We start from the raw sequence: 12,034 nt of genomic DNA on the forward strand, positions 1-12,034 counted from the left end.
CACAAACAAAAAAAACTGTCCTCGTGAACAAGAGTCATTCATAAATGGTCCCCCTGCAAGCAAAATTGAAAGTGTGTATTTGCATCAATAGAAATCCCATTACTTTAGCAGTCAGCTAGAAATCAATGTCAAATTTATGCTAAATACAACTGGAAAATAATCAAAAATAAGCACGAAAATGAAGCTGTAATTTTACAACACATAGTTTTCATGGACCCTGAATTTCCTCAGTATAATCCACAAAGGTTTGTCATCTAACCAGCAAGAAAAGTCTTCCTCAGTAATTAAAATATATTTTCTGTATCATTCCTGCTAGACATATAGAAGATGAGCTTCAGAAAACAATCCCAATCTTAAATAGGTATAGATTGTTATTACTATGGAAAGAAATAAACAGAAAATAAAAAGTCTACGGTAAATAGCAAAAGGTACCTCTCCAGCATGGCTGATGTTTATGCACAATTTACTCGAGACATGTCCAAAGATATGCCAACATAATCATATGCAAGTGTGCTTGCGTATGATTATGTTGGCATAGTCTGCAAACATTTTCTCTTTAGTTACATCCACTCTGCATTATATGCTCAAATAGAGTCTGCAGTAGGTGCAATCCAGCCCTGATCAACAGATCACTGCCACCCAACGTTTTACTGCCCGCCTGTAGACACAAAGGAGAAGGTGTGGCAGGGCCTGGTCCCTGGGATGATAACCAGGAGGGAACCGTCAGTCCACAGAGTCGCTTAAACCTGCTGCAAGAGGGCGGGCCTCCCGCTACCTATCTGATGCGGAACATGGTCCCAGGCAGAGAATTTGAACCACATAATCAGTTTAATGCAGAAATCGTGATAATTGTGTGACAGTCTTTGTCGTCGTCTGTAGTCGATACACAACCAAGTACCACGATACCTGTGGGTTAACGGATAATGTGCTTGTTCTTAGGTGTGTTCGTTACCCCGGTCTGCTAGTCGCTAACGCTAGCTAACCAGCTAGCACTACCACTCCCTTGTCGTGGCGAACTCCCCCCGTTTAAACGGCCAAAATGCTGATTCTTCCACATAATGTTTTACTTTGTTAATATTTAACCAGACGTTCATATACAGAGTACTCACACGGAGAATACTAAATAGTGAAAACACAACTGTAACTCACCGAGAGCTAGGATTGACGGCTAGCTCAGCCCCTTTAAATCCAAAATGTCTCCGTCAAGAATCTCCCAGCATCCTCTGCGGCTGAATTTGATGTGACGTAAGATTTTGTTATTGTCGGTCTGTCCGTGTTGCTGCTTCTTTGCGTGGACTCTGGTGACATCTGGTGTTGAATGACGGTAATGCCCCAAGTTCAGTATAATTTCGATGCACCAACTGTCTCCAATCTATTCATTCGAAAACAAAAGTAACTTTTGCAGCAATCTTTCTTCGTCAGATTTAAAGCGGCTATAACTAGTTTATTTTGTTATGTTATATTGTAGGTGTGTTGCATTTCCTTGCAGTGCTTGCAGTGCTGTTTTTGACCACTAGGTGGTGCTGCACTCCATTACTTAATTTCTTGGTCATTTTTATCCATCATGGAAATATTATCCATTTTGAGGCGATACTGCTTCTAATTATTCAAAAGTCAGAAAATGGTGATGAAATGCTAATTATCAGAAGGCGACCAACGTGTACTGCAGATTTATGTGGTCTCCGAATCCAGACGCAGTAGAATAAAGGTTAGTGATTTACCATAATAGTTGCAGTTATATGCAAAACATGCAAAACAGTTCATCCACCTTTTCCATTTTAAGTAAATGCATATAGATTAATAGCTAAAAATGCTGCCAATCCAACCTTCCAGAAATACGGTGAAAAAACATATATGTCAGATGATAGTTCATAGTTTATTAGGCACACTGAAAAAAATATATATATTAATTGCTGGCACAAAGTTGCCTAGCAATGATTAAAGATGGCTTTCTTTTTTTTCCCTCACTACATTTTCACCTGTGTAAAATATATCCATGATCCTAAAACAAAGGTTTGATCTCTATAAAAACATTGTGTGTTTATGCGAGTACTGTACAGTTGAATGGCCAATCAATCAACAATGATGTGTCAACGGGAGAAATTGATCTCATTAAATTAAATACTGCTATTACGCTGGACTATTGATCGTGGAAACATACTTTCATGTTTTTTTTTCTTCCACTTCTCAACATGCTCTCACACGCATTCACCAAGCGTGTTTAGTCAAGTCAGCATCATTTGAGCTCTTAGTCATAGATAGGTGTAGTCACGGCACGAGGAATACCAGAGGCAATAACCGGATATTATGATGTCATCACATAGTGATGATAAAATCAGAAGTACCGGTAAAGTGGGATTCATCAGCAAGGCTTGAGACAGATTACGTTTAATGGCCGAGCCTGTTGATCGATTGTCTTACAAATCAAACGGCCTAATTTCCGTGAAAGTCATTTTCACTTTGCTTTATCACCTTGACAGGGAAACATGCGGTGCAGCGCGTTAACAGGCTAATGACTGGTGAAGATGCCCCGCCCTAGAAGCTCTGACGTGCTGCCCCGCCCCGCCCATCACCAGCGACACGCCCCGCCCCTCCCCGCCCCGCCCATCAGCATCCCCAGGCGGAGTAGCGGAGCTCGGCTGGCAGACCGGAGGAGCAGGAGGAGGAGCAGGGAACGCGTCGTTCTGCGGCTCCCGCGTTCGTTCGACTCTTAGCTAGAGCTGCCCCCCCCCCCCCGGCAGAGGAGGTGATGATGGCGGCGGCTGGAGAGAGAGGAGGTGTCCGGGCCGCTCTCCTGAACCCGAGCAGCGGCGGCGGCGGCGGGCTAGCTCCGGCCGCCCTCCAGGCTGGAGGGCTCCCCGGGGCTGTGGTCCCGGGCTCCGGCAGCATGCCCGTGCCCATGAACCTCTTCGCCACCTGGGAGATAGACCGATCATCCCCGAGCTGCGTCCCGAGGTAACGTGAACGCCGCTAGTGTTTGTGCGTGGGGTACCGCAAACCTGCGACGATAAACGCGAGGCGACCGGCGGGATACCGACGCCCCGGTTCGTCCGGCGGTACGAGCGGCGGCCGCTGGGCTCAAACAGTGGTCGGTCGCAGGCTAAATAGCAATGGGAGGGGTGGTGGGGGGCTAATGCTAAGCTAACACAGGGTACTGCTGCTGGAGTTCCTCTCGCGTTCCGCGCGAACGATGTTTTGCTCAAAATCCCGTTTTTTGTGTGTGAAAAATAAAAAAAAAGATGCGGTTGGACTGAAACACTAAACCGATTAATCTACACCGATATACGGAACGTTCAGGTAAATACCGGATTCCCTCAGCGAGCGCAGAAACTAAAGTTCTGCTGAGTCGGGGACGCGCAGGTCGGGGGCGCGCAGGTTCCTCGGTGGCTCCGCCGACAGACATTTTCACACATTCATATTTATATTTCGTGTTTTGGCCTTGCGCGTGAACTGACTCCAGGAATCCGTGCCTATAAACACCGCGCCGTGGTCGCGCTCCTCACTAACGCAGCAGCAGTGTGTGCGTGCGTGCGTGCGTGCGTGCGCGACGCAGTTCTGCAGCCAGCTGCTTATTTGCGTGGTTTTATGGATAACTGCTCTCATGATGTTGACACAGCAGCACGCACGCAGTCGGCTGCTTTCATTGTCACTTTTGTGTGCGTGCGTGCGCGCGCGTGTGTACCTATGCAAATGTCTCGCAGTCATCCGCATCGTCTTGACTTTCTTCTGCGGACTCCCTTTAATTTCGAGTGTATATCAGTAATATTCAGTAACGCTCTGCCTCCTGACCAGAGCCCTCCTGGGGGGGCGGGGGGGGGGGGGACATTAATCAGCTTTGACCCAGATCTGCTCCTCATTGGCAGAGACGAGGGGCGGCTTTCCTCCATTGCGTGTGTCTGCATGAAAACGTGTGTTGGGTTTAATCCATCGTTATTGACCGATTGAAAGTCACGCAAAAAAAAGAAACTCTTTGAGATGGAAAGTTTTGCATGTTGGATCTCAGTTCTGTCACGGTTGAGGCGGAGTGTGGGAATAATTTGAGATTGGATTAAACGCTTCCTAATCTGACAGATAACGCCTGATTTTACCGCTGATCTATTTGTGTAAACAATGTTTGCTCGCTTTACTTTCGCTCTTGTAATGGTTCATGCCTCATCACCTGCAAAAAGGATGAGATACTTGCCCCCCCCTCCCCCATGTGTGCTCTCTACGGCGGATGACATTCTCCTACAGAAATGGGATTAACGACAGGGATGATAATGGATTATTACAACCTTACCACACTTTGTTCATCATAAAACCTGCTGCCTGACACAGATCTGTGTTGATGACCGGAAGTGTTCCTTTTACAAGATTCAAGATTCTTTGTTGTCATTATGCGAACATAATAAAATCGTGTGAAGGCCCACGGCTTAAGGCACTCGTAGGAACATAAACGAAACCCAAAATCTCTCTTAAAGCAAACGTGAACATTACTGTCCTCTTGCAAGTTTGCAAAGTCATTTACGGAACTTGACCCCAGGCTTGTTCTGGACATTCTGCTCTGGCATTCTTTCAGGGGTTGGGCCGTTTTGTAGCAGCTGTTTGTTCCTCCGTTAGCAAATGTGGGTGTCCAGCGAAGAGTCTGGTTTCACATGACGGCATCGCGCTGGTACTCTGAAACATGACACGCAGCTGTTGGTGATTAATAAGAAGCTTTCATTAACAATTTGATCCTTCTAGAGTAGACCAAAAGTCGTCGGTGTCCTTGAGTGCAGAGAAAGGCGCCTTTAAATAAAATGTATTATTTAGGGATATTGAATAAGCATTTTTTTTTGTCAGAAATTAAGGGAGCATCTTAACATTAAAGTTATTCCTTCAATATGCATTTATTTTTGGACCCATGCTCGTGCTAGTTTGGGCACATTTGGACCCATGCTCGTGCTAGTTTGGACACGGACACATTTGGACCCATGCTCGTGCTAGTTTGGACACATTTGGACCCATGCTCGTGCTAGTTTGGACACATTTGGACCCATACTCGTGCTAGTTTGGACACATTTGGACCCATGCTCGTGTCGGTTTGGACACATTTGGACCCATGCTCGTGCTAGTTTGGACACATTTGTACCCATGTTCTTGCTAGTTTGGACACGGACACATTTGGACCCATGCTCGTGTCGGTTTGGACACATTTGGACCCATGCTCGTGCTAGTTTGGACACATTTGTACCCATGTTCTTGCTAGTTTGGACACGGACACATTTGGACCCATGCTCGTGTCAGTTTGGGCGCATGTGGCCCCATGCTCGTGCTAGTTTGGACACATTTGTACCCATGTTCTTGCTAGTTTGGACACAGACACATTTGGACCCATGCTTGTGCTAGTTTGGACACGGACACATTTGGACCCATGCTTGTGCTAGTTTGGACACGGACACATTTGGACCCATACTTGTGCTAGTTTGGACACGGACACATTTGGACCCATGCTCGTGTCGGTTTGGGCGCATGTGGCCCCATGCTCGTGCTAGTTTGGACACATTTGTACCCATGTTCTTGCTAGTTTGGACACGGACACATTTGGACCCATACTCGTGCTAGTTTGGACACATTTGGACCCATGCTCGTGTCGGTTTGGACACATGTGGCCCCATGCTCGTGCTAGTTTGGACACATTTGTACCCATGTTCTTGCTAGTTTGGACACAGACACATTTGGACCCATGCTTGTGCTAGTTTGGACACGGACACATTTGGACCCATGCTTGTGCTAGTTTGGACACGGACACATTTGGACTCATGCTCGTGTCAGTTTGTGATGGAAGTAGGGTCTAGTGTATTTCCTGGTATATCGTGTCCTCAAACACACGTTTTCTAATGAACAGGTCTGAGGAGTAGCTCGCAGCGTTTACCCTGCCTTTGGGGAAAATCGACAAATTGGGTGACATGTGATGTTGTTGCTGAGCAACCACAGACAGCTGAGAGATGAAGTGCGTGACATGAAACAGTGTGCATGTTTGTCTTTTCCTCATCAGAGGAACATTTATGCTTAAATATTTCCACTTCTTGTAGCAGAGGATGTTCATAACGTTCTGTTGGCTGCTTTTCAAACACCATTATGCTTCTCATAGTCGAGGTAATCCAGATTCTGATCTGGACATGTTGACCGGTGCTGTGCTGGAAACACGTGTTGTGCTGGTGTAATGCTTGACCCTGCATTCACTTTGATTGTGATGTGACGGTGAACTTCAGAGCCACATCCTGCAAGAGCCTAAAGAAAATTCGGCGGTTTGAAATTCAAAGGCATCCCGGTTTCTGATGCCCCTGGGCACCGGAGTTCGCACAAGTGTGAAGTGGTTTGTGGGAATAAAATCCATTGCGATTGCACCTCACACCTGATGACATCGCCATCTTAGATTTCACCTTCGCCATCAGATCACAGGAAATCGGCGGTGGAAAAGGCCAGCTCGGGAATCCCCTCTTCATCGATGACGAAGGAGGGAACTGTGTGGAATTTGTAGGAACGACACAGGTCAGGATTGTGCCACGTTCCTAGTCTACTGCAAAGAGAGCTTGCATCCTCCTTTTCCTTGTTTATCTCCAATGAGCAGAGCGTCCTCTCTCTCTCTCTCTCTCTCTCTCTCTCTCTGGCTGTTTGATTCATGCTAGTTTCTGGCTATTGGACGAGCTGCCCGTTGATCGGGGTTGAGTGCACGTCGCAGGCCACGACAGACGTTTTGCTTCTTGCTTGCCCCAGTTCTGTACGGCGTGTCATGCGAATATCTGCTACGTGTGTCACCAAAAAACAAACTCAGAACCGGCCCTGGGGGAGCATTAAATGTGTCTTCTTTGTTCCAGGTCAGCGGAGATGAAGTCTAAGTCTTTACATATCCTTGGTGTTGGGATGCACGCAGGCATAAATCCCCCCCCCCCCCCCTTCTCTTTCTCTGTGGTAACATGTTGTGAAAATGGGGATTCAGTCTTCCACCTTTCACGCTCTCGATAATCAAACCAGCCAAACGGCATCCCGGCATTGGATATGCTGGGATGTGGTTTCTCCAAGCCGGGGCCGCAGTAATCTGATTTCATAACAGGAAAAGATGAGCTGGAAATCTGATGCTGCACACAAACCACCGTCTGCCTAATCCGCTGCTTCCTGGTGCAATCTGGATCGCGACGCGGCACTCCATGTCGGCCTGCCTTTGTTTCCCGTCTTTGATCAGACTCGATGATCGGCATCTGTTCAATAAGACATTATTGAAATTATTCATGCGCCTTTTTTAGTTGGAAGTAAATCTTTACATTTCTATCTCTATGATATATCATGTTTGGGCTCTAATTGTATTTTTTCTGTCAGTCATTTTCAAAATACATTAATAAGTTTCAGGAATTGCACTCCTACATGCTTTTCACACCGTTTGCTAGCACTCGACCAATCGGCGCCTTCACGGCCCTCCTCCTCACGCTCACTCCCACTGCCCCGAAATGTGTCAGAATCCTCTTGGTTTCCTTCCCTGCACTTCCTGGAGGAGGAAGAATGTCCTTGCAAAAAACGCTTCACGTTCCTGGCGGCTGAAGCCGGGCCGGTCAGCGCTGTCCACACCTCGCCGTTGGCATTCGCGTTGTTGACCAACAACCTGCGCTCCATGCGGGGCGGCCGGCGTTGGCGCCGTGGATCGCTCACCCCGTTGAAATGTTTTGCTGATCCGGCCCAGAGCTTCACAATGCGAGGACATGCTGAATGCTCTTGTTGAATTCCTCACAAAGGAAGAATTCCTTTCTCCCCCTGCCTGGACCTCATGATGTGAGAGAGGCCAGATGTTTGTGTGGGTGGATACTGGTGGATAAGTGGGGTCTCCCACTGGTGAAGATAACTCCCCTGATGCAGAAAATGAGGAGGATCCTGCCAAAATAAGCACTTTGGGGACAATGTCTCAACTCTCATTTCGCCCTTGCTCTTTTTTTCTTCTTCTTCTATCCTTATTTCCCACCTCTCCCATTCAGGCATTTCCTGAGCTGTGTGTGCCAGCAGTGACCCATAAACCATTATTTCAGACACAAAACGGGGTGTTGTCCATGAATAAGAGGCGTATGACAGAAAGCATGGCGATCCTGTGCTGAATTCTAGTGCAGTCTGTCCATGTACAAAATGCAAACCGTGTGTCGCTATGGGATGGAGCATTTTTGCATATTTGTGTTTGCTCGAAAAAATATCCTGAATGAAGAATCAAACCGTTTCCCAGCTGAAGAGCGTCAAACGGCGTCAGGCCGGGATGCCTTAACCCCCCCCGTTTGTCTAATCACAGATTAAGGAGTCTGGACTTTCTGAACTGTTACTCTTGTGCCATTCTTCAATTAGCCCACACTACAGCTGCATTATGTAACGGTGGTCGGCGCCAAATGGGGCCACACTGAGCAGAGCGGGGGCTAAAATAAAAAAACATTTGCTCGTAAGAAACACTCGCGTAATTAAAGAAAAGTGGACACTTGTCCCCTGAGTGTTGCCCTGGAAAGCTCTGGGGGGGGACCTTGTGGTCGTGATCCTCATTCTGATACGCGTCGGGATGGAGTTCCTTTGACCTCTTTAAATGTAAAGAAAGCTGCCTGTCTACAGTCCAGATGGAGATTACTGCACACGGCAATGGGGCTTTGTAAATATAACTAAAACGAGGGTCACCCCTGTCTGGAAAGTTTGAGGACTTTTGCTGATGTCGGCCATTGTACGTTTGTTTATTGCACAATTCCTCTTTCAAAGAGGCCCTCCCTTATTCCTGGAAGTGTTGTCTACAGCAAAAAGTTGTTCACGGTCTGTTTCTCATCTCACAGTTGAGTTAGCATCATTGGTTTGCCCGTGCCTGGACTAGAGGCAGCAGGATGTCTCTTGAGCTGTGATTTTTCATCTCGGGCAATGAGCAAATTGTCACTTTATTGCTCTGTTGCTGTGGCTCCGTGGCTGAGCTAGTCATCGCTGCAGCAACTTTTAGCTCAGTCGCCTGTTTGCATTGTCTTTGCTTGTAAACGTGTTATGAATGCTAACACAGTTTTAGTATTTCATAAGCTTTCTGGGTTTACTCTCTCTTCATTTTATTTTTTAGCTTGATTATTTTTTATTACAGTTCGTTAACTCGCTTGTCTTGGATGTTTAGACGAGTCGGCTCAGACAGGAGAGAGGAGAAGTTGTACAAAGTCAGACGGAGGACGGTCAGGCTGTTGAAAAGGACGGCTCGACAAGGATGAATGAAGTAGTTTGTTCAGGATTGTATATTTTAGGTGCTGACCAGAGGGAAGCTGGTTCATTGTAGTAGAGCTGATTCTTGATGTAAAATAAGCATTCTTATTTATAGCGACTAAAGCTTTGCCTGTCAAAATGGACAGGAAACGGCCTCGCATTAACAACATGTCTGTGTTTGAAACACTTCTTTTGCAGTTTTCTATTTTCAGTGCCCCCCCCCCCGCCCCTTTTTTTTTTTTTCTCCAGAAAGACTGATTTAAACAAGGCTTTGCTCTTGAGCTTTTGATCCTGCCAGTAGACTTGCAGGTGGAGGAATGTTCCAGACCAACAGCCTTTAATCAGATTTTTGTAAGTGCCGAGTCATCACCTTGTCGGAGGCTACAATATATACTCGATATTGTATATCTGGTTGCCTTCAGCTTTACCGGATCAGGGAGTCTAACTCGGTGCAACGCAGATGACCGGCAAGTCCCGAGTGCCTGGAAATGTTGACGACTGTAGCATTTGTTGTACATTTCCAACAATATTTATTCAAATCTAGAGTACCTATATATTAATATTAATTATTGATATGTAGAATTCCTGTCCCACGGCTAGCCTCTGACATTCAACAATGTGCTGCAAAGGCCTGTTTGATTTTGTACTAATTGTGCTGCTTTCAGTCGGTAGGCTTTAGGTTGTTGATGTGATGACCTAAAAATCTGTCCCTCCCCAGTGAGGAGCTTCCTCTCGTTTTCTTTCTCTGCTCTAGTCAGCCTCGTCCTCTTTTTCCGTGGCCTTGAAGATTTGTGATTCATAGAATCTAAAAGCCCAACCAGGATCCGGCCATCTGCTACACGTTAACCTGAAAATGTTGGGGGCTGAAATAGAATCTGCATGCAAGCACATGTGCATGTTAAGCCACCGATGGGATGCCTTACTGTACAAACTGGTAAAACAAACGATGATCCAATCTGTCGATTCTTGTTTGAGTTTCAACATTTGCTGAGTGACATCCGAGTTATATTTGCTGTCATTCTCTTTTCTCTCCTTCGCTTTGCAAGCTGTGTCTCAGTTTCCAACCAAAAATGTTGAAAGGATTAAATAATGAAGAAACATTTATGTGCTGAATGTAGGATTGTTTGCTGCCCCCCCTTTTTTATTTTTTTTAATTAAAATTGAATGAACACCTACCGGCATTAACTCTGAGTTCCATTCACGTCTAAATACGTCTTTTGAAACCCAAACATTCACTGCCAATCCTGACATTGAAATCTGCCTCTCTTCAACGGCCAATAACTCCTGAACTGAAAATGGTAGGAGCACACTTTTTTTTTATAATGAAAGAAGAAACTTTAATATTCTGTGGGGCTTGGAAAATCAGGAAAAATACGCAAAAACTGGGGGCACATAATAGCTGAGCTGAAAATGGCTGGCATTCAATGAGTTAATAACATATTAAGGGTAAAAGAAATCTGAGGGCCAGCCTCCTTCAGTAAATCTTCCCGAATCCATAGGATGCACCTCTCAAAGAATGGCTTTGTTGCCGTTGTTCTTGCTCCTCTGAAGTTGCTTTTAGATGCATCAGGCTGCCAGATATGAACCAATCGTGCGTTATGAAGCAACAAAGCGCTGCGGCTTCGACCGGAGGGAAAGGCCCTTTCTTTCAGTTCCCTAAACACAAGCCACGACCAAAGCAGCTTGTTTTTTTTATTTTTTAACTTTGTTGACTGCATTATGTTTAAGCATGCTTTATGAAAAGACTCTTACCGCATTCACATCTCAAGCAGAGGACGGGAGAAATGAACACATTGAAAGCGTGCCCCCCCCCCCCCCCAGTACATACCAACCAAACGGTCTCGTTTCCATTCAGCTAGCTCTGTTACATCATTCAGCCCCCCCCCCCCGCTTTGTGCTTGTGACAATTGCTGCTCAGTGATCCGAGGGCATGGATGTGGCAGAACATCAAGCAGAATGCTGACCGGGGGAACGGAATTACAAAAGTGTGGTTTTTGTTTATGCAGCATATCGTTCGCTGGCCTCTCTCGCACCGCCGTGCCCTTCTTGTGTTTTCTATGAGGAGGATCCTCGTGTGTAGTCACATTATTTTTTTTATAGTTCTATAAATGGCTAATGTTTGAAGAACAAGAACATTTTAGCTGCTCTGAATGATTCCTGTCGTCCAAATGAGGACAAAAGCAGTGCTCAGACTACGAGTCTGTGCCAGTAGTCGCGTCTCAGTGCGGCGCTTTGTTCCCCCTGTTGCCATCGGACGCACCGGAGGCTCTCTCTCTTTGTGCGCTCTTCAACTTCACGGTGTTTCAAATGGAAGTGATTTAAGATGCTGCCGCCACCAAAGTGGTCCAGAAATAGTGTCCAGATAGCAAGCGCACGTGCTCTTACACAACCACATGTCCCTGTCGCAGAAGAGCGGGACGCCGTGACATCCGGGGAGCGGGTGAAGCCCTTCTCGACAAAACAAGCTTGAGTTATTTGATATTCTATGCATTCCCTCAGAAATGGTTATTATGGAAACACTGCACATTTGTAGTGCTTAAAAATCTCTTAAGTTAATGGACGATCTTTTTGTTGTCGTTTTTGTGGCAGATCAGGAAACCCAAGGATTATTCCCTCTCACTTCGAGTCACATTTCCTCCAATCAGAGGCCGAGACCCAGCATCTACGACCTTGATTTCAGATTCAAGGTCTACAGTTTATTTATTTATTTTTAAATATCATCTGTTTGCATCACCCTAACCCTAGTAGATGTCTCCCTTCACCAGAGACGAACTCCAAGCTCTGTGTGTGTGTGTGTGTGTATGTGAGTGTGTGAAGACAGTCT

The 12,034-nt window shown here is 46.1% G+C and overlaps 1 protein-coding gene across 1 annotated transcript in view; it reads left to right on the forward strand.

The window, feature by feature from the left end:
* The first annotated feature begins 2,749 nt into the window (after positions 1 to 2,749).
* LOC137895585 (phosphofurin acidic cluster sorting protein 2-like) overlaps positions 2,750 to 12,034 on the forward strand; it is a 34,803-nt gene continuing 25,518 nt past the window's right edge. The window contains exon 1 of the mRNA XM_068741073.1: positions 2,750 to 2,955. Coding sequence (XP_068597174.1) covers positions 2,750 to 2,955 — 206 coding nt within the window. The remainder of the gene's footprint in view (positions 2,956 to 12,034) is intronic.

Source organism: Brachionichthys hirsutus, chromosome 7 (assembly GCF_040956055.1).
Source record: "Brachionichthys hirsutus isolate HB-005 chromosome 7, CSIRO-AGI_Bhir_v1, whole genome shotgun sequence".
Taxonomy (NCBI): Eukaryota; Metazoa; Chordata; class Actinopteri; order Lophiiformes; family Brachionichthyidae; genus Brachionichthys; species Brachionichthys hirsutus.